General features: G+C 45.3%; 4 protein-coding genes across 4 annotated transcripts; 3 read left to right on the forward strand and 1 right to left on the reverse strand.

Moving 5' to 3' along the window:
• The first annotated feature begins 1,648 nt into the window (after positions 1-1,648).
• LOC124649216 (disease resistance protein RPS2-like) lies at positions 1,649-5,575 on the forward strand. The gene is made up of 2 exons (XM_047188871.1): positions 1,649-2,117; positions 2,589-5,575. Exon 2 carries the CDS (start codon positions 2,593-2,595, stop codon positions 5,395-5,397), a length of 2,805 nt encoding a protein of 934 aa, XP_047044827.1. The 5' UTR covers positions 1,649-2,117; positions 2,589-2,592; the 3' UTR covers positions 5,398-5,575.
• A 4,656-nt stretch (positions 5,576-10,231) lies between these two features.
• Positions 10,232-10,918, reverse strand: LOC124708053 (RING-H2 finger protein ATL39-like). Its single transcript, XM_047239739.1, has one exon. The coding sequence runs from the start codon at positions 10,916-10,918 to the stop codon at positions 10,232-10,234; it is 687 nt and encodes a 228-aa protein (XP_047095695.1).
• A 1,799-nt stretch (positions 10,919-12,717) lies between these two features.
• LOC124649320 (nudix hydrolase 15, mitochondrial-like) lies at positions 12,718-15,028 on the forward strand. Its single transcript, XM_047188972.1, has 4 exons — positions 12,718-13,058; positions 13,150-13,292; positions 14,483-14,602; positions 14,715-15,028. Exons 1-4 carry the CDS (start codon positions 12,749-12,751, stop codon positions 14,922-14,924), a joined length of 783 nt encoding a protein of 260 aa, XP_047044928.1. The 5' UTR covers positions 12,718-12,748; the 3' UTR covers positions 14,925-15,028.
• Positions 15,029-15,883: 855 nt separating this feature from the next.
• On the forward strand, positions 15,884-18,384 carry LOC124707934 (signaling peptide TAXIMIN 1-like). Its single transcript, XM_047239617.1, has 2 exons — positions 15,884-16,002; positions 18,261-18,384. Exons 1-2 carry the CDS (start codon positions 15,884-15,886, stop codon positions 18,382-18,384), a joined length of 243 nt encoding a protein of 80 aa, XP_047095573.1.
• The last annotated feature ends 7,740 nt before the right edge of the window (positions 18,385-26,124 follow it).

The following is a 26,124-nucleotide window of genomic DNA, read 5'->3' on the forward strand; positions in this document are numbered from 1 at the left end:
AAACCACCTTATCAACCGTGGATGGATCTGGATTTTTCGAATTAACATCGTACAAAGTAGAACAAGAAAAATTTCATAAACGCAATTGAATTTGGGTAAGAAAATTGTAACACGAGCATTTTAAAGCGCTGCTGAAGTGCCAAATACTTCCTCTGTTTTTATTTACTTTGCGTTTTAGGTTTAGTCAAAATTAAACTTTTCAAATTTAGCCAAGAATATATGAACAAAATATCAACCTCCATACTAATAAAAATATACTTTATGAAGATTCTAATACTACAGATTTTTATAAAGATGTTGATATTTTCTAAAATTTAATTATTTTCTTATAAAATTTAACTTTGACTAAAGGAGTAAATAAAAAGAGATGTATAAAACGGCAGCGCCTCGGCTGATCCAGTCCCACACAACTGTGTCCATCAGACACGGGCGCGAACCTCCGTTGATGAATTGGCGCCAATGGCACGAACGCGAGGGATGCTGTCCGCCCCTAGGCCGCCGGGCCGTCTCCTCGCCGGCGAGCTTCCCACCACTCTTTTCCTGTCCTTCCCCCACTTGTACCGCATACCGGCATGGCATGCTTCTTGACCCGGCCAGGACGCAGCGGGCAACGTGGCGAGGCTGTCGGAGCGCATCGCCTGGCGTGGCGTGCCGGCGGTAGCATCCACGGTGTCACCGTATTCGTCCCTGAGGAGAAGTCCGACGTCTTCGACTCCCTCAGATCGATTCTTCCTTCTTTCCACATTACGGCATTACACAGAGCAGTCGGTCACCTGTTCGATAGATTGCCCATGAGCTGGAAGGGAGTAAGTACATATCACAATGTTGTGTTTAACTCCAAATTTTGCCTGTTCTGGTTCAGTCGATTATTAGGCAGTGCCTCCTTGCAACACAATAAACCTTGCAGTGAATATACGTGCAGTCCGAAGCTGTGGCCTCACTCATACTGTCTTCTTTAATTTGACAAACTGCTTCACTGCACAAGGATCTAGTGTGCGACTACCTGATCCTGACAAATACAAGATTTCAGTTCCTCGCTTCAAAGTAGGTTTGCACACTTTTTGGTGAAAATTTGGCAGCATTCAATACTGCATTCAAGTTATGTATGTCTTTTCGCTGTAATGCAGATATGCTATTCTGGTAAGTTTGCTCCCCTCGTTCTTCTAGGGCCATTATTTGTTTGAGTTGTAGTATAGTAGATGGCAAGAAGGTAGTACTCAGGTGGACATTAATTGTGTGATAAGATTTTGGGTTTTGTTTTGGGATTACCAAAATATGATATTCATCAAACAGATGCACCTTTTCTGCTACAACAACTATAATCATCGTTTACCAACGATCCTGAAAATAAACAAGAGCAACAGATATTAGAACTGGCTGAAGGTACAGATTATATTCTGCTGGTTCGTGGGCTGGGCGTCCAAATTCATTATGGTTGGGCGTAGGTGTGTAATTGTTCAACTTTATATGGGGTTTCACAGTACAAAAGGTTCTTACATTTGTAGCTGGAGTATTTAAGACAAAATACATGCAGTTCTATGAAACTCAACGAAATAGATCTGTACATTCAAATTGATGAAGTATATGTTAAACCAGTGGTTTTTGTAAGAACAAACAATTCTATTCCATCCCAATGGAATTCTGCCCATCAAGGCTATAAGAGAATACTGAATTTATATAATTTATAACCATTGAGTTGTGGCTTACATTAATAAACTTAGCCACGCAATTGCACATGCTTAGCTTGCTGTATAATGAGGTGGAGGTGCAGATTTAGTAGTCAATTAGTGGTCCAGCAACTGCACATGTACTAGTATTCTATTTATAAGGACAAGTTGGAAATTTGAAATAATTATTCACATCGAGGTAAGAATGTTTCCTTGTGCTGACTTGAACACCTACAGCACAAATACTTTAGTCCCAATGAGGTGGACACCACAGACTTTAGTTTGGAATTTTCGCATCTGTCTGTGAACTTCCACTCTATTTTTTGCAGCAAGACTTGTAGTTGTCAACTCTTCTCTGCCCTTCCAGTTCTAGGTAAAGAACAGCAGAAGGCTATTAAACCTACGTCTGCTCCTGCCTCCTCCGATCAGCTTCTACTGCAAGTCTCCTAGGTACTGGTGAATCTCCACTCTTTGATCCAAGAAGCTCGTTCATTTACGAGAACTGTCTTGTTGTCTTTACTTCAGTCTATAATGCAAAGGTTTGTAAGAAATTTATTTTTTATATATCAGATCATACTTTGGAGTTGGCCGAAATACCCTTATTTTCTGCATATGAACACTTTTTTTAAAAGTTCTTGCTCGCTTTGACAGAAGACATGGAAGTTATGGTTCACAATGAGATAGTTGTAACTCTGCATACATGCCATGCTCTAAGCTCCTGAGAGCTAAAGAGGCTAATGTTCCTTTTTTGTATTTGTTTACCCTTTAAAAAAATTCAAACCTGAAAGTAAAGCCAATTCTGTCGAGAAAAATACTTAGTTGTGCAAAGTTGCTGAATTTGTTATAATCGTACTTTCCGAGAGACCTACTGAGTATCGTCTAGTTACTGACTTGAAATATACCTTCATTTCCTCTTTCCAGCTATATGGCTCCGTTTCCGTCTGGGATAATGTCCCCAGTTGTTGACCTCTTCGTACGCGAGTTATGGAAGCCAATTAAGAAGCACTTTGGCTACTGTCTCAAGCCTGAAAGCAAAGTTCGCAAACTAGCAAAAGCTGCTGATGATTTGAAGGAAAATATAGATCTTGTGAAGGAGAAAATTAAATTGGGTGAACTCGAGGGCAAGAAACCGAGGGTGCAAGCAACAAGGTGGATAGATGACAGTGCTAAGTTAGTTGAAGATGAATCATACAGAATCAAGAATACGTACGATGGAAGGAGCACACATATCTTTGGTTGCTCCTGGAATTGTTTCTTCAACTACAGAATTAGCAGTGCTGCCACCAAGAAGAAGGCTGATGCTGACGAATTACAGGAGAGTACTCCCAAGAATGATAGTATCTTCAGTTTGCTCCCACCAGTTGGCAGAGAGCTGCCTCTGCCACCTAACATCATGGGGCAAAATAGGTACATGAAAGAAATTGTTGCTTGCATCAAACAAGGCACCATGAGCTTCATTGGGATATGTGGCATGGGAGGGGCTGGCAAGACTACTCTCCTTAAGCAATTAAATAACATATTCAGCTGTGCTGCAGAAACACATGAATTCGATTACATCATTTATGTGGAAATTGGTCAGCAGCAAGATCTTGATACGGTTCGGCAAAATGTTGCATCCCAACTTGGCTTGGTGATAGGAAAGGATGAAAGCACAACATTTAGATCTTCATCCCTTTATAACTTCTTGAAAGAAAGGAAGTTTCTGTTGTTGATAGATGACCTTTGGCAAACATTGGACCTAGTGCAGATCGGCATACCGCAAGGTGGCAGGCTGATTGGCCCTCAAAATAGGCAGATGATAGTAATCACCACACGCTTACAGCATCTATGTCACAGAATGCAAGTGCATGGTCAGGTGATTATGTTACAAAGGCTGGAGTTTGAGGAAGCTTGGAATCTCTTTGATGCGAACGCAGGATGCAATAGAGTAACCAACAGCAGTGCACAAATCAGAGTTTATGCCAAGAGTATTGTGAATATGTGTGGAGGCCTTCCGTTAGCTCTTAAGATAGTTGGTCAGGCTATGGCATCAAAAGAAAGTGAACATGAGTGGAAGCATGCTATGATATTGCTTCGACGGTCTCAGTTCCACAAAGTTCCAGATGCAGAAAGTAACCTATTTTCTTTGCTGTATATTAGCTATGAAAACCTGCCAGATGAGAGGACAAAACACTGTTTTCTTTTCTTTGTCTTGGCTGGATATGATCATTATAGTTACGTTCCGTATGCAATAAATTTATGGATAGGACATGGATTTCTCGATGAAGATGATGACATCAGAAACAACTATTTGAGAGGTCACTCCGTTGTTGGATGTTTAAAAAGAGCCTGCCTGTTAGAAGAACATCCTCGAGGGGAAAATTATGTGAGGATGCACGATATAATCCGAGGTCTAGCTCTTTGGATTGTACAAATGCAACAGGGTGATAGACATAACAATAAGTGGCAAGTGCGCCTCTGTGGAGAACCTATGGAACCAGAAGAGTGGAGCACTGCCCAGAGGATTTCGCTCACGGGCATGAATCCTATTAATATCCCCGATTCTTGCAGTTGCATTTGCCTATTGACTCTCTCGGTTCCAAGAAGCAAGATTATTGAAAGTGTTCCTACTGGCTTTTTCAGAACTGCTCCGTCTCTCACCTACTTGGATCTAAGCCAAACCAATATTCAAGAACTTCCATCAGATGTTGGAGCATTATTGAACTTGCAACACCTTGATCTTTCACACACCCCAATCCGAGCAATCCGAATGGAGCTTCAACTATTGAAAAGTTTGAGGTACCTATACTTAGGGCATACGCGTCGGCTGAAAACTATCCCAGATGGGACCATATCTTCACTAAGTATGTTGAGGGTACTCGATTTATACAACAGTGGTCTTTTCTCAGTGGACAGAACACAGACATACATTGAGGAGCTGGAGAGTTTGGTATGGTTACAATCTCTTGGGTTCACGGTGGATGATTCTGAGTCGCTTCACAGGCTACTCAATTTTTCTAATAACTCCTTGAAATTCCTTAATGTACAAGGAGTTGAAGGCTTGCAATTTCTCCATATTTCACCGTCGCTTATTGGCATAATGAGGGCACATCAACTCGAGAAGTTGATGTTTCGTGGAATGAAAAGCCTGGAGGAGTTGCTGATTGGTGAAACCATTGTGGCTTCAGATTGGAACTTTCAAAGCCTTGACGATCTTATATTGGTTGATCTCCCAAAATTGGAAAGCATTGTATGGAAAGGTGTGGTGCCACATGTTTGCCTTCCCACACTTCGTTTTCTAGTGATGTATGGCTGCCACAGCATCAAGACACTTACGTGGATCAAGGAGCTGCCCTGCCTAAAAGAGATATATCTAATTGACTGTGGTTCAATGTTGGAGTTGGTGGCTGATGATGAAGAAGCAAACACGTCAACTGCTGCACATTCATTTCCCCGTCTCAAGTTACTTGGACTAAGCCAGCTTGGGAACCTGCAGAACATATGTCGTGGCACACTTTCTTTCCCGTGTTTTCAGCGGTTACTTGTGTACAAGTGTCCTATGCTAGTGAAATTGCCATCCGGATTAATGACAGAGGAGCGTCTGCCACTGATACTCGGAAGACAAGACTGGTGGGAACAACTATGCTGGGAGGATAGTAGCGTTGAATCTACTCTCTTCCCATTCTTCAGAGAATTGCCTGCAAGTTTTCGAGGAAATTTCGTAGATGTTGGCAATGCATTAATTATGTAGATAGAAGAAGGAACACGACTGCTGGAACTGTATGTCGCGAAATATAACATTGTGAGAAGGTTGTTGAGAAACTCGCAGATGGCGGGGAGATCCTGACCAATGTCTGGGATCTCTTCTATCTTGCCGGCATCCTGAATCGTCCCTAGAAGCGGACTGCGCGCATTGCCTAAAGGTTAGTTGCAGCTTTGTTCCAGCGTTGGGTTGTGATTCCCTCTCAATATGATTACTGTATGCGCCTGAACTGCTGTTCACTGTTGTATATGGTTTACTGATTGTGGTGTACCTTTATGAATTCAGTTGTTTGCTCGTGATTAACCACTCCGACCTGTTTGAGAACGAGTGGTGTTGTACGCCTTTTTAAAGATGAGAATTCATTTGTCATGTCTGAGAGTGAGAGTGAGTGCTACAGATTGAGCTTTGGGTTACACCATCTTTTGGAGGGGGTTACACTATCATGTCTGTTTTAAAATGAATATACAAAGTTAAGAAAACCATAATATTAATCATGAAACCAAATTAAATGAGAAATTCATTATGGTTACCGATTAAAATTTTCAAGTGGTTGCATAAAAATTTCTTTTTCCAGACTACATGATTGGATGTTTTGATATATATCTTTTCTATTTTGCACCATGTTTTCTGGACAACACAGGCGCGCATCAAACTCAAGGCTTGCATGTTCAGTTGTGTTTTCACCAAAGCGCTAAGGCCATACTCATCCCTCTTCTGTTTTTTCCGATAGTGGGCGGCATTGGAAGGATAAGTGTTTAATCGTCTCGTTCGGTGATGACAGAACACACACTCACTGCTTCCATGCCAATTACGCTTAATAAGATTATCTTTGGTTAGAATTACTCCTCGACGCAAATACCAACCAAAATTCTTAGTTTTTAGTGGTATCTTCATCCTCCAAATTTTCTTGTTATTATCAATTAGTATATCAGATTGGATAATCGCATTGTATAGCGAACTTAGGGCATCTCCAACGGGGCGACGCATTTCGGACGTCCAAATTGTCTGCGCGTGTCCGTTTGCATCGCCCGGCGGAAGCAAAAATGACCATGAGGCGCAAATTGTCCGTTTGCGTTGGGGGCATCCCCAACGGTCCGACGCATTTTGGACACCCACTGTTTTGTTTTCCTGCTTTTTGTTTTCCTTTTTTTAAGAACTCTCCAATTTCTACATCCGTTGTAACGAATATTTGAAAGAGCAAGTTTAAACGCGAAAACAAGTTGTACTGATTATAAACTAATTCTCGAATCGAGCAAGTTCAAACATATTTAACATACAAACTGGAGAACAAATTTGAAAACAAAGAAATTATAAACTAATTCTTTGCCTTCTTGTTAGAAGGCCCCGCCTCGTCTTCCTCACGGACACACCTCATGCTTGTCACCTCCTCCTCGGAAGCGGAACTGCTGAACGACGCGTCCGTGGAGCTTGAGTTCTAGTCGGACGACTGGTTAGTGGGGTCTTCGTCATCGTCGTCGGTGAATGGACGACGATGCTCCGCCTGCGCCCTCGTCCTCGCCCGGGCCCTTGCCTCCTTCTTTGCCGCCGCCGCCGCCTCGTCCGCCGCCTCTAGCGCCTCCAGCCGTGCCCACTTGGCGTCGGAGTCCTCCTCCTCCTCCTCCTGGCCGTCGATGCCAACGGCGCCTCCCTCCTCCTCGACCTCCCTCGGCGGGGAGCTAGGGTCATTGGGCGTCGCAGCCCTATCCCACCAATGCCGCCATCCCGGCGGCTTGCCCTCATTGTCCGTGTCCAATGGCAACGACAAGTTGCTCATGGTGGCTAGCCGGTGTTGGAGAAGAAGAAGAAGAATGGCAGCCGGTTGGACGTGATTAACAACAGGTGCATGGGTTATATTCAACGGGGATTAATGGCGGTGCGCATAACAAAGAGGCATGCGGTTGCTCTTCCGCGGCGGTTCGGCGCTCCATTCCGGCAGTTGTCGGGTTGATCGGTGCGGTTGCCACTCCGGCGGTTGACCTCCCCGGCAGTTGTTGTGCTTTAATTCGCATCGAGCCAGGGTCGCTGCCAGGCGGGCCCGTGGGGGAAGCGAGCGGACGCCCGGCGTGACCGCACAACGTCCGCGGGGACGCAAACGTGCCGTATATTTGCGTCGTGTTTGCGTCGCTGCGAACGCCCCAGACACGATGCGTCGCCCCGCTGGAGCAGGGTGCAGGCGCATTTCCGGTCCGCGCGGACGCAAACAGTCGCACTGCGTCCGTTTGCGCCGCCCCGTTGGAGATGCCCTTACAGAAAACATCCCATTGGAATGTAAGTTCCACGAAATTCATCGGAAGCTACCGAAAATTGAATGGATTCCAAACAATTAAGTAAGGCATTCCACGCAGCTAGCCTAGGACCATATAAATCCCGTCTAAAAGTCACAGATGGAGGTGAGTTAGCCATTACTAAAGCAATGGTATCACTTTTGCGACGAACGATGCTATATAACGTAGGATATTGTTCTCGAAGAGGCCTGTTCCCTAGCCATGAGTCCTCCCAGAAACATATCTGCGATCCATCCTTTATCGAAAAGTACCATTTTGGAAGAAAAACTTCTTCGTAGCTATTAGGCCGGCCTAGAAATGCGAATCCCCAGGTTTCCAGAGGACTTGGGATAACGCTTTATCACCAATGTACTTTCTCTTAAGGAGTGTTTGGTATATCCCATCTTCGGTAACAAGCTTAAAAAGTCATTTACCTAGTAAGGCTAAGTTTTTGATCTCAAGGTCATGAACACCCAACCCACCCTGATCTTTGGGAAGGTAAACCACACTCCATTTAACCATGCGATATTTCATTTTCTCATTACCCCTTGCCAAAAGAATCTAGATCGCTAATAATCGAGCTTGTGTAAAACACCTTTAGGAAAAAGGAAGAAAGATATCATATATAGTACCATATTAGTAAGTACTAAGTTAATGAGTACCAGTCTTCCTCCTCCTAGGGATAGCAATTTACCTTTCCAACTACTAAGGCGCTTCTCAAGTATTTCCTCCACTAGTTTTCATTCAATAATTGTTAATCTCCGATAATGAATTGGGATCCCCAAATAACAAATAGAAAACTAGCCTTGCCTATATCAAAACAATATCGTATATCCGGCTGCTGATTCATGAGCTTCACAGAAACAAAACAATTCACTTTTATGGAAGTTGATTTTGAGACCCGACAATTGCTCAAAAGCTGCCAAGATTAACTTGAGATTTCGTGCTTTTTCAAGGTCATGTTCCATAAATAAAATTATATCATCGGCATATTGAAGGATTGATAAGCCACCATCGACAAGATGTGGAATCACCCCTTCAATCTGACCATCAAACTTAGTGCGTTCGATCAAAATGGCGAGCATATCAGCCACAATGTTAAATAACAATGGTGATAATGGGTCATCTTGGCGCAAACATTTTCTTGTCTGGAAATACCGACCCGTGTCATCATTAACACGGATCGCAGATCAAAGCACACCACTCAGGTGAAAAACCTTTCATCCTGAGCGTATGCTGAAGAAAAAACCATTTGACTTTATCATAAGCCTTCTCAAAATCTAGTTTTAAAACTACCATGTTCATATTTTTGGTATGCAATTCATGCATCACCTCATGCAAAACAACTACCCCGTCTAGGATAGTTCATCCTTGCATGAACGCGGTTTGCGACGGCTGCACCACATGATATGCCACTGTATTAAATCTAATGGTGGCCACTTTCGTGAAAATCCTGAAACTTACGTTTAAAAGGCAGATAGGTCTATATTGTTGAATGCTTTCTGGCTCATTAACCTTTGGTAAAAAGATAACATCACCAAAATTTAGACGAAATAATTCTAACTGTCCAGAGTGTAAAACACTAAGCATCTGTAGAAGGTCCGCTTTAATAGTTTCCTAGAAAGTCTGATGCTTTGTTGTGTTCCATTCAGAAAATTGCTTTGTTGACTTCATCCTCAGAGTAAGAAGCCGTCAATAAACCATTATCCTCCCTAGACACTTGGGGTATGTTAGCCATTTGAGTTTCATTCAGAGAGAAATAACTCTCCTCCGGTGATCCAAATAGACCTTTATAATAATTTGTAATATACGATTTAAGTTGCTCATGGCCTTCAATCAACCCCTCATCATGTACTAGTTCTATTATCTGTTGAAAGAAATTGTGTTACTTTTTATGGAATATATTGTGTAACTCAAGATCGTCTTGGTTTAGCAACACATGAATTTATATATTAATCAAGCTAGTATTATGAAATGATTTGTCCTCCATTTTCTGTTGATTTTCTAGAATTTGTACTTTATAATCTAAAAATGTTGCTTAAATTTCCGCAACGCTCGGGATACCCACTACTATACAAAGTTAACCAAACCATAATATTAATCACAAAACCAAATTAAATGAGAAATATCAATATGGGTACCAAATAAAATACAATACAGTATTTGTTTTATCAATGATAGTGTTCAAAAAGTAGAGAAGTTTGAACGCAAATCATTTCGAAAATGTCTTCTATTTTCGAACACACGACCAATGCATGCATTTAAAGTTAAAAAAAAATGGCATGCGAATGAGTATTCTCTAAAGATCCATTATGGCATTGTCTTTGTAGTTTTATTCTCACACAATGCTACATAAGTTATAAGAGTCATTCTTCCAGTAATCATCCAAATACTAATTCATCTCCCCTTCCCTCCCTAATTCACGATCTACTACACATGCTAGAGCTACGACGAACACGCCCTATAATAAAGAAAAAAAGGAACAACATTTTACTAGCCTGCTATATCATGAGTTAGAAGATAAAAGTAAAATAAGTTCCTACCGGCCCGAGCACATACTACTGCGCCTCCAGGTCCCTCTCCCCGCCGTCCAGCACCCGCTCCTGCGGTGGTGGCGCCGGCGGTGACGCAACAGCCCGCGACGTGCTGCCCACATGCTCCTTCCCGGCTTGCTCCTCCGCGGCCGGCCGGACGACCACCTCAGCTCGGCATACCGGGCACGTGGAATGCTCCCTGAGCCATACGTCGACGCAGCCCCGGTGGAAGACGTGCATGCACCTGGGCAGCCGCCGCGCGTCCTCCCCTTCCACCATGACGGCCAGGCACACCGCGCACTCCGCCTCCTCCTCACCGTCCTCGTTCCTGTACAGGAACTCCGGCAGCGCGGCGATGGCGTCCGCGTCGAGGCCCGCGGGGCGTTTCTTGGGCGCCGCCGCGTCGTCCGCGGCGGCCGCGGCCTCGTGCCGGCGCGCGGAGCGGTGGACGAGGTACCACCGGATGACGCAGAGGACGAGCAGGATGGCGAGGAGGGAGCCGAAGCTGATGCTGAGGACGACGATGTAGGAGGTGGTGGTGCAGCAGGCGGCGCGCGCGGCGCGGCGCGACGGGTAGGGCGGCCCTGCCGCCGTGAGCGCGAAGCAGGACTGGTCCGCGGGGAGGCAGCCGCCGGCCGTGGCGTCGGCGGGCATGGCGCGGCCGGGGGGCGCGGCAGAAGACGAGGAGGAGGAGGAGGAGGACGACGGCATGGTGCCGGACGCGTGATCGAGGTCTATAGGCGGTTGCGTGCGTGTGCGTGGAGGGCAGAGCTTTTGAAGGGGCCGGTTGCATGGTGGTGTGGGGAGTGTGGAAGCGCGGAGGGGACGGACGGGGTTCTTGTTCTTGAGATACGGAGTTGACCGCCGGGGCGAACGCGTTTGACAAGAATAGTAGGTTCGTCAGCGGTTGCGCCACGTCTTGGGGTTGAAGAAAGCGCCACATTTTTCGTTTCCAATTTTCTCTATTTTGTTTGGAGTTAATTTGGGGAGTTTCACACATAGCTCTGAGACTCTTTTTGCTAAAAAACTTTAGAGACGGCTAGCTCTAATAAATATGGCAAAGATATTGCATGCGATCTAGCGGGAAAGGCTTGTGGAGGAGTGTTCACGCATAGCTCTAAGGTTCTTTTTGCTAAAGAGCTTTGTGGCTTGTTCGCGCGGTGGGCTGGGTCGATTCACGCGGAGCGAACTGTTCAGCAACCACCGACGGGTTGGGTGCATCCATCGCGGTGCTAGCTCGCCGTGCTGAGGACAGAGAGAGTGGGGCCGATGGGATCGGCGGCGGGAGTGCGGAAGCGCGAAGGAGAGGAGCTGAAATCTTCTTGGCGCCAACGTGAGGGTGGGGATGGGGTTCGCGCTCGGGCAGGCTCGCGAAACTGGGCAATTAGGGTTTCCACGGCGCGAAACTAGATGGACTGGAAAATTATTTTTGGATGCGGGCACGATACAGTATCTAAACTGGCCATTTTTATGCCTCTAAGCCTGCAAAGTGGCGGTTATTATACGAATGCGGGTTCGATGCGGGATCTTCTAGAGTTGCTTTAAATGCATAATCAGAAAGATAGAGAAGTCTGTCAACAAGGTGACTATCAGGGGCAGAAGAAGGAAGCGGGGCGTAGCAAGAAAGCTTTGGCATATGCTTGACTGATGAACCCTATGTGAATCGTCCGATGAGTGAGTCTTTTGCGGCGTGTTGCTCCAGGTGTCATATGTTCGTTGTTTTAATAGGGTGTGAGTGCTTGTTGGTGTGGAGGTTGGCCTCGTGGTGGTGTTGTTGTTTGATTTTTATCTGGTTTTTTCGCTAAATAAATAACTGAGTATTTTTTCGTAATTAATAGAAAAGGTAAAGCTTTTGTTTTTGTTACAAAAAAATTAATTGGTAGTTTTCTATAGCAAAACTCAAAATTGGTTGTTTGAATATTACAATTCGCTTAGAGACCAGCGGGGGAACCATTTTTATCAAGAAGAGAGAATAGCCAAAATACCACACATGAAAATCGAAATTGCCAAAATACCACACTTGAAACCCAAAGTGCCAAAAAAATACCACTCTTTTCCAGAGGAAGAAGGCCACGCCATACCTTCTCCGGCTCTGCCTCCATCTATTGTCAGCTATGGGAGATTTTCCACCTCAGTAGATCTTTTTCTCCTCATTTTTTAGCCTCAGATTGTTGTGTAAAAAGTATTAAGGCTAGATTGCGGTGCTGTTTTTTTGTATTTCAGTGTTGATACCAGCGGTGCATTTCAAGTAGAAGTAGATGTTCAATCATACTTGACGATTGCAGATGGCAGAAAAAATGTATACAAGATGCAAAACGTGATTGTTTGTTGTGGATCGTGGGAGCGAAAACTCTCAAGAAAAAATGGGTCAGCTCGGAAGCTACTGACGAACTGACAGCAAGCCAAGCCAGTCGTTATCCTTCCCGCGATCGGGTCATTGGTAGTTGCGAGTGCACATCTTCTGGCTGGCAACATCGACGGCGACCACTCCCGCCAAACCCCACGGCCTCGGTACCGTCGCCGGCGCCACGTTATCAACGCATGGCCGGTGCCGCCAGGACTCTCCTCTCCGGCCTATTCACCCCCAATTACACTGCCATGGCCGCCGGCCACTCCCCATCGCCGACTCGACGCCTTGCCCACCTCACACGCCACCTCCTCGCCTCCTCCTCCTCTTCCTCTTCCGGCGAGCTCTCCTCCGTGGGCGCCCCTGCCGCCGCCGCCGCCAGCCCCGCCCCCGCGGCCGCATCCAAGGGCTTCGCCGCCGTGCTGGTATGCATCTTCCAGGATCCCCGCGGCGACACCCGCGTCCTCCTCACCAAGCGCGCATCCTCCCTCAATTCCCACTCAGGTACAGTACACCACCGGTTTCTTAGGATCCATGTCGCTCGATTCTGTCACTGGAGTGATTTCATTTCATACTCTGTAACGAAAATATCTAGGGGAGGTGTCGTTGCCGGGAGGGAAGGTGGAGGAGGGGGATGCGGATGTGAAGACCACGGCTCTACGGGAGGCAGAGGAGGAGATTGGGCTTGACCCGGCTCTTGTGTCTGTTGTCACAGTTCTTGAGCCCTTCTTGTCCAAGGTAAATTAGTAGTGACGCTTTTGCTTATTTCCAGTTGCCGAAATGTTAGTAAATCTCGGTCACCTAAAATTGCACATTAGTTATCTCAAAATTATGCTATCCAAAATTTGCAATTTTGAAGTGTAATGTTTCTCAATTATTGTGCTTTGCATATACTTTGATTACATAATTTTCTCTGTTCTTATATCACAAACATCATTCTCTCTTTGTATGGAAGTGAAGCCATTTTTTTGGCACAGCAGGCTCGCTTAGTCATTCTAGTGTAAATTCTAATGCAAATGAAATCCTGATACAAACGCAGATTTATCTGATGATTTTTTAATGTCAGGCGTTTTAGCCGGTTCTGTTTGGAATTGATATTCATTTGATAGATATTCTAGGATTTTTAGTGTTAATCGTACTATCTATGTCGATTGGTTACTTTGATCTGAGCCGGTGAATGAATCAATGACAAGGCCATGTGATGTCTCTTACCATATCTGCGAACATCATGCGTCACTTTGTGCATACCAAGTAAATATATTTTTCTCTATGTTAGAAGCCAGTACGGCGAGCACTGGTGCTTGCCTGAGTTTGGTGCATTTAAAGACAAGAGCTCGAGAAACATTCACATAGTGATATGCTTGTTAATTCATTTTATGTTTCTCACCTCCCAGTAGTTTCTTACTCTAACCCCTTTTAGTATCTTCCGGTGCATATATTCCAAATGTGTTGTGAAATTGCTCAACCAAAGGCGCATGTTGTACAAATTATACATACAATCGAATCGTAATGACAGTATGCATCCATGTTTGACTTGTTTTAGCTGTTAACAGTCTCAAATTTGTAGCAGAGTTTTGTGCTTCCAGTATTAACGTTCGTGGTTAATTTGATAAAAGACATACCCATATTGATCATTCAAATATGTAAGCCCACCTAAGTCCATCTAAATTATTTTTAATTTCCCAAGCTTGGTATGACTTATGACATGACATAACATGCCCAAAACTACTGCTTGTCCAATGTCCGTAATGAGATCGTCCTGAGCAGGCGGGGTGTCTAATGCTTGACTTCACCTTTTGGAATCTTTGGAAGAGGGAAATTTCCTACCAAAATGTCATCATAGATTGAAACAATTAGAACATGCTTTTGCACTCCTTCAGTAGAACTGCAAATTGGCTATGGCTCATGCTTTAGTCTTTGCTTTGCAGAATGGCCTTGACGTTACTCCTGTAATTGGCATTCTTTCGGATAGGTCTTTATTCAATCCTGTCTTGAATAAAGATGAAGTGGAAGAAATCTTTGACGCCCCTCTGGAGATGTTCCTGAAGGTATTACAGAGATTTGTATATTTAACTATCATTGAGATTCTTCAATCGGTTCCTATTCATGTCAATAAGGACATCTGCATTGTTGAATTCTCACTTCTATGGAAATCTGTAGGATGATAACCGGACAACCAGGGAAAGGAATTGGATGGGAATGACTATCCCGGTCCAGTTTTTTGACTACGAGGCAGAGGGCAAAAAATATGTCATCTGGGGCCTAACTGCACACATTTTGACCCGTTCAGCAGCAGTTGTTCTGCAGAGGCAACCATCGTTCGCTGAACTTCCGAGACCCAAAAGTGCTCCTCTAAGCAGCAAGCACTAATGAACTGAAACCATCATTCTATAACGGTATCAGGAGTCTTAAACTGAATAGTTCGTGTGTTTCTGTAGAGATGTAAAGTGCATGTCGTGTATAGGCTATATCATAAAAAATAATATCCTAGAACATTTGGTGATACCATTATTTGAGTTGAGAACGCTTGCGTTCTGTTAAAGAATGTTCTTTGTGGCCATTTATTTGAAGCTTGGACATGAGGCCATTGTAAATATGGAGCAGCTTATAGTGCATTTGAACTACTCCCTACGTCCCCTTGTATAGGTATTAATTATTTGTATCTTCGGCTCATCAATTTGACCAACGTAATACAAGATATATATATATTACGAAATATACACTACCTCCGCTTCAATAGATAAAACGTTTTTAAAACTTAAACTATGTTAAGTTTGATTAAGGCTTTAGAAAATATCATTAACATGTACAATAAAAAATTAATATCGTTAGATATATCATAAAATATGTTTTCATGTGATATCTATATAATATTATATTTATTGACACTTTGTTTAAAAGTTTGGTCAAACTTTGTTAGCTTGACTTTTTACAAAAAAAATTCTTATTCATTGGAAAGGACGGAGTATTATTAGAAACTTCAGATGTTATAGTTTCTAATAATATAATTTTTGTGTTGTATAATTATTTTATATTTATCAAATTTCATAGTTTTTGCAGTTCAACCCAATAATTTCTAGTGATACAGCCTTTATTCAGCCCTCTCTTTGAAAGTTTATGCTCTCTGTAATGTCAATCAAGCAAATTGTCGGGGGAAACGGCAACTCCCACCGTACCATTACGATACGTACAGCAGACACAATACGCACCGAGACCACTCTAGTAAAATCAGGTTTTACCTGTCAAAAAAAAAATCAGGTTTTTAGGGATCCCATCCCAAGAATGCACCGCAACAAAGCACGAAAAGTACGTTCCATAACAGATCGGCAATGTGCTGCTGCTGTTGCGGCGACGGCGATTGCCGGCCGCTGGGGTGGCTGCTCGGACTGCCGTTCGCGCTGGTCGCCGTCCTCATCTCCATCGTCGGGGCCGTCATCTGGATCATCGGGTACCCTCTCTTTCTCACTCCTTACATGTTCCCGTATCTACTCTCCATCCACAGAACAAATTCTAGCAGATCCCATAACTGTATCGAAATTGTAAGAGTATCTACAGTCGCATTCCCAAAGGACGTCCGGCAAAAGCGTCGGATTGGTCGTTTGGGGGACGTCCGGATAGAATTCACGTTTGGGGCGGCCCCCGTTCCTAACCGCGTCCCCCAAATGTGACCTTCAAACAAAAAGCAAGTGTAAAAATCGTGTTCGGCGTTCATAATAGAGCCTCTATACACATGGGATGAGCAATAATATTTGGGACACGTCCGAACCGAAGCGGCCTTTGGAACGTGCGGCTGGAAGAGGTTATGTGTTCGGCGTCCCCCAAATCCCTTTGGGGGACGCTTTGGGTGACGCGGCTGGAGATGCTCTAAATGAATCAGCCGTTTTCAGTTTTCTTTAATCGCCGCAGATCCTGTAAAGGTGAACGATTTGGATTTCCTTTCTTTTAGGGGTCGGGAAAACTCCTCCTCCGACCTCTACATATGCGGGTTGCGAAGCAAAACCTAGTGAGGCCCATATCCGCCTGAAAGTAGTTGGCGCGCTGAAATTTCCTCACTCCGTCCAAGCTTCCGCGCTTCTGTATTTCGCCCCCATAGCCGCTGCCGCTGCCTCTGGCCATGCCCGCCGCCACCAAGTGCCCCGCACCCCACCGCTCCGCTAATATGTGAAACCTCACGGGCTGACCGGGTATTCTTCCGCGGGGGAAGCCTCCGAAATGGCGGCCGCCATGGATGCGCCTTGGAGGTCTGATTTGGCCGCGCCCTCAGACCTAGGTGGTCACATTTGGCCTCGCTAGATTCTCCATCTCTTCCGTTCCCGCAGCGGAAGCCACCCGAATCGACTGCATGGACTCCACCGCGGTAGGATCTTGTTCGGCTTGTTTTTCGAGTTTGATCTAGTGCAGTTGATTCGGTTTTGATCTAGAATTGTTGTAGATGAGTTCAATGTTGAGCACGGAGTTTTTTTCGAAGATGCGTCGTCTTTCGTCGAGAACATCGACGATTTGCTCAAAGACAATGACACCGAGCATATGATTCTCATCATTGCCATGAAGGAGCTCAGGGATAGGGCCAATATGAACAATCGGCGTGGATCGATGGCCAACCATATTTGCATCTCATGGAACCAAGAGCTTGAGGCCGTGGCATCGGAGGACTTATGGATTTGGCATTTTTTTTTGGATTTCCAGAATCACTCAATGGCATCAATGTCTTGCATAGATCCCATCTATTTGCTAGACTAGCTAGTGGAGATGCTCCGGCTTGCAACTACAAAGTCAATGTGCACGAGTACCCAATGGGCGATTGTCTTGCTACGTCATCTATCTGTCTTGGGAAACATATGTGAAGACCACCCAAACCCCCAAAACAAAGAAAGAAGCTGAATTTTTCAAGGCATAAGAAGCATGTCCAAAGCATATTGAAAAAACTTTTGGCGTTTTGCAATCTTGGTTTTCCATTGTTCGTGGTCCCGTTCATTTTTGAAACAAAAAAACCCTCAACAACATCATGACATGCTGTGTGATTCTTCATAATATGATCATCAAGAGTGAGGAAGGGTTACACTTGGAGTTGTCCTATCATAATGTTGGTAGCCATGTAAAACCACAAAGGAATACATATCGTATCGTCAAATTGAAGATTGGGCCACGCATACCCAACTCAATTTTGATCTCATCGAGCACCACAGGCAACTACATGGCAAAAAATGATCTCCCTCCTTTATCCATTTCATTTCCTATTAACCTATGTGAGATGAACGATTATTTGCCCCTGGAACCAATCTTTATTTGTTAAATTATTTGATTTGAACTATTGTTGTAATTTGATTTGAAGAATATTGTAATTTGAATGATTATTATGTGATGTGATGTTTAAAGCATCTATAAATATTAGCCCATGTTTCCATCATATTTATTTTGACTGTGCAAAATGATGAATTGTGTAACCTGTTTTTCGGTTCTATTTGGGCTTGCGTTGAACAGACCCCGCAAACTGTACGAGTAAATCTGAATCGGTTCCGTTTAGAGCACATATTTAGTTTGCGGCATCCTGTTATAGGATCAGTTTGCGGGATTTATTTTGTGCGAGCCTAAACAGAACCGAAAAATAGATTTTCCACGGTCTGTAAATAAGTTTTGGCTGGATCCGTTAGAGTTGCTCTTACTGGTCAACCTGTATAAAATTTACAATCTGACGTTGTGATCTAGGCTCCCGATCTCCTGCATCTGCCCGTGCTGCCTGTGCGTGACGCTAGTGCTGGAGGCGGCGGTGGAGCTCATCAAGGCGCCGTTCCATGTCATGGTCTGGTTCACCTCCAAGATTCCCTGCTAGCTTTTCCACTAGACTGTCTCGTCTCATTCGCGTTACCGTACTACTACCGATAAATGATTTCTACCGTTTATGGTATCTACCGTGTAGAGATCCACCGTATATCATGCACGGAAATTCGTGAAGTTTATCTGAGAAATGACCATACTTTGTGAAACAAGTGCCGCATGAATCTTGTAGCTCCAGCTTGCGGTTGATACATGCACGATACTGTGCACCATAGAAAATCCAGGTTTGCTTAGTTTACATGATAGTAGGGTGGCTTATGTATTTTCTAGTTCAATTTGCTTCCAATCTGTTTGGTGATATACCATGTTGATTTATGTAAAAGCGTTAGTAGATTCCTCTTCCAACTAATTAAATTTCTCGCAAAAACATTAAATTCGTTGTATATGCATTTCAGATATATTACTTTTATATATGATGGTGTAGTTCTTAGCTTTTTTTTTTTTTTTGAAATTGTAAACACATATATTAAGGTCATCAAGCCGCCTCATTAAAAACCTTCCGGTCCCCTTCAGTACCCCGGAAGGAAAAGAGTGCGTCTGGAACTTGATGCCTTCTCAAAAGAAAGTTGTTACATAGTTACATCCCGAATTACATCACTCAAAATAACATCAGGAGGCCTACCATCCCAACCAAACCCATTACGAGATTCATATGCAATCTTAGCTAAGTTATGGGCTACAACATTTGCATCACGGGGGCAGTGTTGAAAAAACACCAAGTCCATAGATCTTGCCTTCTGGAAACAATCTGCCAACACCGCTGTGTAGGGACTCCAAATTTCTATATCACCATTGCAAGCCTTGATCAACTCCAACGAATCCGACTCGATATAAGCTGAGAAACATCCAATCTGTTCAAGAAACTCCAGTCCTTTAAGAAGGGCGGTTGCTTCGGCATTTTCAGCACTCATCATATTATTTAGCAGGCAAGCTTTCCCCGCAATTGCTTCCCCCTTATCATTACGCAACACCATCCCCGCAGCACCAGAACCATCTTGATAGTAAGAGGCATCAATATTCAATTTCCGATGTCCTTTAGGTGGTTTTGCCCATCTTACTTCTTTCTCCACAGGCTGCTTTGTATCAGCTCCATAATTTGCCGCCAGAGCTGTAATCGCGAAGGCTGAACTGGCAGGTGCACTCACATTTTCTCCCTTAACAATCTGCCTTCTTTGCCACCAGATATACCAGCATCCCACCACTACTAGTTCATGCATCTTCAGCTGTTCCAACATAGGTACATTGTTATTTGATGAACACAAGATATGCTCGAGAACCACCGATCCCGACTTATCCACCAGCATTGCCTGTTTGATCATATTCAAAATTCCCAGCTCGCGCCACACCTCCGTCGCTCTAGTACATCCAAATAATAGGTGTTTTATATCCTCTGGTCCAAGACTGCAGATCGGACACTGAGGCTGAACCTTGATATGTCTTGATGCTAGGACAGCCATGCCCGGAACCACTCCATGCAGAGCCTTCCACGTAAAAATCTGCACTTTGCTAGGAACATTAAGGTTCCAAATTTTCTCCCAAACCGGATTCACTTGTGATGATCCTTGACCGTCTCCCCTCCTCGTCTTGTGTCCGAATTGATACTCCCACTCAACGTAGTATGCCGAGCGAACTGAGAACACATAGCTCTTTGTGTGATGCCAAGCAATGAAATCCTCCGTCAGATGGGGACTAAGAGGAATTCTCAAAATTCTTTCTGCATCAACTGGAAGAAAAAGCAACCGAACGAGATCCTCATCCCATAAGTTAGTCATAGGATCAATAAGCTGGTCCACCGTTCGCACAATAATTTGGCCCCTATTAGTCAAAACCTTCCTCGTTGGACTTGTGGGTATCCAATGATCCTCCCAGATATTCACATTCTCACCCGAACCAATCCTCCAAATATGTCCCCTTTTAAAAGTCTTAAGACCCGCTAAGATGCTTTGCCAAGTATAGGAAGATCCTTGCTTAGGACCAGCTTTTAGCAGGCTACAATTAGGGTAGTACTTTGCTTTAAGGACTCTGGCACATAATGAATTTGGGTTTGATAGTAATCTCCAGCTTTGCTTTGCAAGCATCGCCATATTGAAAGTAAATATATCGCGAAAACCCATACCTCCCCTCTTCTTGGGAATGCACATCTTCCACCATGCAAACCAATGCATTCTTCGCTGTTCTTCTGTATCCCCCCACCAGAAACTTGCCATCGCATCATTTATCTCTTTACACAATTGTTTTGGGATTTTGAAAACAGACATAGCAAATACAGGGATTGCTTGAATAATAGCTTTCAGAAGAATTTCCTTCCCTCCCATCGACAGAAACCTCTCCTTCCATCCCTGTAATCTAGTAATGATCCTTTCCAACAAATATATGAAACTGTCTGTTCTGTCCAGTCCAACCATGGATGGAAGCCCAAGATATTTGTCAGATATTGCTTCTGTCATGATATTCAATTCTTCACAGACTTGAGCTTTAACATGGACATCAACATTTGGGCTGAAGAAGATACTACACTTTGCCTCACTCACCATTTGTCCCGAACTTGCACAGTATTGATCCAGAGCTTGTCTCAATGAGGTTGCATTAATCAAGTCAGCTTTCATTAGTATAAGGGAATCATCAGCAAATAATAAATGGGAAACTGATGGTGCATTCCTGCACACCCGAACACCTTCAATGCCACGAACCTCCTCTCTATGAGCCAGAGCACTCGATAAACCTTCTGCACAAATAAGAAAAAGATAAGGTGATAGAGGATCTCCTTGACGGAGACCCCTGGTAGGAATAACTTCATCTGTTTCTTGATCATTATACCTGACCTTGTACTTTACTGAACATACACAGGCCATAAGCAGATCAACAAACTCCCTCTGAAAACCCAGCCGTGTCATCATACGCTCCAGAAAGACCCACTCCACTCTATCATAGGCTTTATGCATATCAAGTTTAACAGCACACAAACCCTCCTTTCCCACCTTTTTGTTCTTTATTTTGTGTAAACATTCATAAGCCAACAGAATGTTATCAGAAATTAAACGCCCAGGAACAAAAGCACTCTGAATTTGCGAGATTATGTCATCCAGAATAAGTTTCAGCCGAGCTGCAATCATCTTGGATATGACCTTATACAGTACATTACAAAGACTTATAGGCCTGAACTGGGTGATGTTTTCCGGGGCCTCCACCTTTGGAATTAGAACTATGATTGTATCATTCCATCCTTCTGGCACAACTTTGTTATTTATAGCCTCCAGAACCTCCTCAGTCAAACTAGCTCCAAGAATATTCCAGCATTTCTTAAAAAAGAGAGCATGTAATCCGTCCGACCCCGGAGCTTTCATATCTCCAATAGAGAACAGAGCCTTTTTAACATCCTCTGCTGAGTATGGTTTAAGTAGGTCCTCATTCATATCCCTAGTCACACGCGGTGTAACCATTTCAAGCAAGTTTGGGTCTGGCTCATCTACTTCTGTAGAGAAAAGCCCCGCAAAATAACCTGATATTATAGGATTCAGTTGCTCCGTTCCTTCCTGTAACTCCCCATTTATATCCCTTAGACCTTTGATCCTGTTCCTCTGTCTCCTACTGGTAGCAAAATTATGAAAAAAATTGGTGTTTTTATCACCAAATTGCAGCCAATTTATTCTGCTCCTTTGTGCCCAATGAACTTCTTCTTGCTCCAACAGCTTTTCAAGTTCAGCTGCAAGCTCCTTCTCTCTTGCTATATTCTCCTCTGTAAGATCACTCCGAGTTAGTTGTTCAAATTCCCTCTTCACTGATTTTATTCTATTCTGTGGTTTCCTTAGGACAGAACGATCCCACTTATGTAGGCTTGCATGCACTAAGCTTAGTCGTCCCGCCAAACCCGTTTGAACCTGGTGGGCCGAGACTTCCCATGCATTCTCCACTATCTGTTGGAAGTTTTTTTTCCTTCAGCCATCGGGCTTCGAACCGCAGCACCGATGGGCCTCTTATTTGTTGGTCTTGTTCAGCACCAAAATGAAGCAGTAAAGGGCGATGGTCTGAGCGCCCATAGTCCAAATTTTCCACCACCGCATCAGGGAACTTCATCCTCCACGCATCACAAGCTAGAGCTCGGTCAAGCCGTTCTCTAATGCCGCCCCTGTGCCAGGTAAACTTATCACCAATGAATCCCAGATCAGTTAAACCACAATCCATCAGAGCTTCTTGAAAAGCCACCAGAAAATTATTCGGTCTAGGTCTGCCTCCCTCTTTTTCAAATGAATAAAGGATTTCATTCAGGTCTCCCATGACCAGCCACGGCATGGTCGAAACTTGTTTTAACTCTCTTAGCCGATCCCAGGACAAGTGCTTATCCGCCCATCTTGGTTCACCATAGAATCCAGTAAACCTCCAAATATTCTCCTGTCCCACTCCAATGAGCACATCAATGTAGTTGTCTGTTTTAAAACGCAAAGATAGTACAACTTCTTTCTTCCAGGACAGGAGTAATCCTCCCTTACGACCATCACTACTAACAATTTCTTTGTGATCCATACTTAATCTACGCCGTAAACACTCAGCTGGCCATTCCTCCAGATGAGTTTCCATCAAAAAAATAACATCTGCACCTTGACGCTTTTGAATGTTCACAAGCGCCGTCACGGCCGTGGATTTCTGAAACCCACGACCATTATAACTTAAAAGTTTCATTGCTCCCGGTCAGCCTCCATCGCGGAGACCGCCGATAAATTTTTGTTAAGAACTTCATCCTCCTTCCTCGAACGTTTGGGCGGCTGGACTTTCCCCGGGGTGCCCAGTCCCAGATCCTTCTCCGTGTTCACCGGTTCCAGTTGATTCACAATGCCAGCTACCATGGAATTTGTGCCATTACCTGTAGCCCCTCTTGCACCATGTGCCTCAAAAGTCAATCGCTTTCTCGAATTTGTTTTATCCATCATATCTTCATCACTCTCTATATTGTCATCTTCCCATGCATCACGTGAGAATCCAGGTGCTTGCTGATCGCGACCCCTTCCTCTGCCTCTACCCATTGATGGCATTCGACCACTGGCACTTCCACGATCACCACCCCAACCTCTACCTCTTCCTCTTCCTCCGTCCGCCAACAGAAAATCACCCCACTCTAGTTTGGTCAGATCATGCTCTCCCAGCCCGCACTCCTGGTACCAGTGCCCAAGTAGCCCACACACACCACAGAAAACAGGCAATTTTTCGTACTTCAATTGATACCAATCTTTCTTCTTATCCTTTGTGATCGACACAAACCGAAACAGCTTCTTCTCCACATCAATCCTTACTCTCACACGAGCGAATTCACCTATAAACCCCGCTGGAAGGGTAACCTGTACCTCCTGTACCTCTCCCACAGGCCTGCACATACCTCTGATCACCGGTTCTTTCAGGTAATTGTCGGGTAACTGCATAACCCTAATCCAAACCGCAATCTTGTTCAAAACTATTGTTCTAGGGTTTTGAAAACCATCATACTCCTCCATCATCAACACATAATTATTCCTGAAAAGCCAGGGGCCCATGTTCATCGCCTTATCCCAATCCCCAAGACATCCAAATTGAATCGTGAACAAGTTGTCGTCGATCTTTCTCCATGCTACCTCCTTTGCCGGATTCCATGCTGACCTCATATCTGCATATAGAGCGCTAGGACTAAATCCTCTAGAGGTATGTACCTTTGCTATAGCTAACCACTTTGCCTTTGTCGCCGGATCAGGAGCTTCTTCTTCCCAGACGAAACCCTCCTCCTCTTCCTCATGTAGATTCAATCTACCAAGAAGTTCATCCACGTCGTCCTTCTCTCTCCCAGCCCTACCGCTGGGTTCACCCTTCTCTCCCATCGCACCTCTGCGAGAGACGGCGCTCGCGATCGGTCGGCAAGGACTCTCGGCGGTGGGATCCGCCGGAGGACAGAAACCCTAGTTTTTTAGGCTAGGGGAAAAAAAACTCCACCACTAGTTCTTAGCTTTTTTAAGTTAACTATCTTGGTTACTCTTTTTTCTATCAAACGGTATTTTACAACCCCAGATCAATTTTAATTAGAAATTGATGGGCAATTTTGTTGCAGTGTTTATGGTCGCAGTAGGTTGTTGACGGTCATGTGAGAGGAGTGATGTAACATCTTGGATTCATAATACCTCCTATCTTGGAAATGATTTGGTCAACGCGGCAACGTGAATACCTAGGCACAAGCTATATTTGAAAATAGACATCAAGCAATTGTCAAACTTGCACTAGCCAACACAATCAAAAGCCCAAACTTACTGAAATGGCTAGGCTACCAATCGTATATTCAACATGATATGGATATCCATGCCTGATACTCTAGGACAGCCATTGATATGATAATTAGGTCTAAGATTGTACCAATATTTTATCATAGTCTTGTTATTACGAAATAATAATGTAGCCATGTCATGTGGTGGCCCAATTAGGGTTAAATTAGTGTTGTATTTGATTTTGGGCCTGTCCAAACCAAACCAGGTCAGGGCCCATAGTGGGGCGCCCCAGCCTAGCAAGGCTGGCCGGCCACCTTAGGGCATCTCCAACCGGGCGACCCAAACGGACGCGCTGGGCCGTCCATTTTGGACCGTTTGGGTGGCCGAACGGACACCCGGACAGCGGCCCGCGTCCGCGTGTCCGTTTGGGTCGCACGCTGCGCCCAACACGCGGACGCACCGCATAATCGAATAAATGGAAAAACAAAAGTAAAAATGCAAATTTAAACGAAATTTGATTAAACATACGCCCTATTTTGGGCAAATTTGTACATAGCCCTATTTTGGGCAAATAACTAACAAAAGAAGCCCTCTATATGGGCTTTAATTTAAACTACAAACCCTAAGCTAGGGTTTGGTCGCCGCGGTGGCCGCCGGTGCGCCGCCTAGGCCGTGTGGGCGTCGTCGGCGTCGACGACGTCCCCGGGCGGCGAGGCACTGTTGTGGCTCTACCGCGTCGGGGACTCCGGCCACGGAGACCACATGGCCTCCTCCCAGGCCGAGTGGGGGTCCGGAGCCACCCGAGGTAGCGGCGGCGCACGGAGCAGCGCCTCCTCCCTGAGGCGCTGCTCCCTCTCCTGCCAGGCGCGGCGCCTGGCCTTCTGGCGCCGCTCCTCCTCTGCGCGGCGCCGAGACTCCTGCCGCCGCTGCTCCTCGCGGCACTGCTCCTCCGCGCGGCGCCTGGCCTCCTCCCGCCGCGCCGCTTCCTCCTCCTCCCGTCACGCCTGGCGGGCCTGGGCGTACAGCTCCCAGGCCTCGGCTTCCTCCACCGCCTGCCGGGCCACTTCCTCCATCTGGGAGGTTCGAATGGCCGCCTGGAGGTGCGGCCATTTATCGTCCTCCTCCGCCGCCGAGATGAGCAGCGCAGCGCGGAGGTCGGGGTCCTCCTCCGAAGACTCGGGCTTGGGCTCGAGCAGCAGAGGCGGCGGTTGCGGCAATGCCGCGCCGCCGCAGGCGGCCTCTCCGATGTGGAGGCCGTCGCGGTTCCCGCCGGCCCGCAGCGCCGGCGGCGGACGCCGGCTGCTGCTCGCCTTGTCGTCGTTGGCTCCGGGAGCAAACACTCGCTTCGGGGCCATGGAGGCGGTTTCGCTCCGGGTGTGGAGTGGGGACTGGAGTAGAGGGCCAGATCCCCTCCAGTCCCCATTTAATAGGCTTCCGGGTCACCGATAGGTGGTCCCAAGGGAGATGAGGCGACAAGCGCCCGGACGCGAGCGGACGCCGTGTGCCATCCGCGGCCA

This window comes from Lolium rigidum, chromosome 4, assembly GCF_022539505.1.
Source record: "Lolium rigidum isolate FL_2022 chromosome 4, APGP_CSIRO_Lrig_0.1, whole genome shotgun sequence".
Taxonomy (NCBI): Eukaryota; Viridiplantae; Streptophyta; class Magnoliopsida; order Poales; family Poaceae; genus Lolium; species Lolium rigidum.

Excerpts from the sequence above, each read along its gene's own strand:
- LOC124649216 (XM_047188871.1), top strand. The coding sequence starts at position 2,593 with ATGGCTCCGTTTCCGTCTGGGATAATGTCCCCAGTTGTTGACCTCTTC.
- LOC124708053 (XM_047239739.1), bottom strand. The coding sequence starts at position 10,918 with ATGCCGTCGTCCTCCTCCTCCTCCTCCTCGTCTTCTGCCGCGCCCCCC.
- LOC124649320 (XM_047188972.1), top strand. The coding sequence starts at position 12,749 with ATGGCCGGTGCCGCCAGGACTCTCCTCTCCGGCCTATTCACCCCCAAT. Across the intron at positions 13,293-14,482 it reads TTGAGCCCTTCTTGTCCAAG|AATGGCCTTGACGTTACTCC; the intron begins GTAAATTAGTAG and ends TTTGCTTTGCAG. Across the intron at positions 14,603-14,714 it reads CTCTGGAGATGTTCCTGAAG|GATGATAACCGGACAACCAG; the intron begins GTATTACAGAGA and ends GGAAATCTGTAG.
- LOC124707934 (XM_047239617.1), top strand. The coding sequence starts at position 15,884 with ATGTGCTGCTGCTGTTGCGGCGACGGCGATTGCCGGCCGCTGGGGTGG. Across the intron at positions 16,003-18,260 it reads GCCGTCATCTGGATCATCGG|GCTCCCGATCTCCTGCATCT; the intron begins GTACCCTCTCTT and ends GTTGTGATCTAG.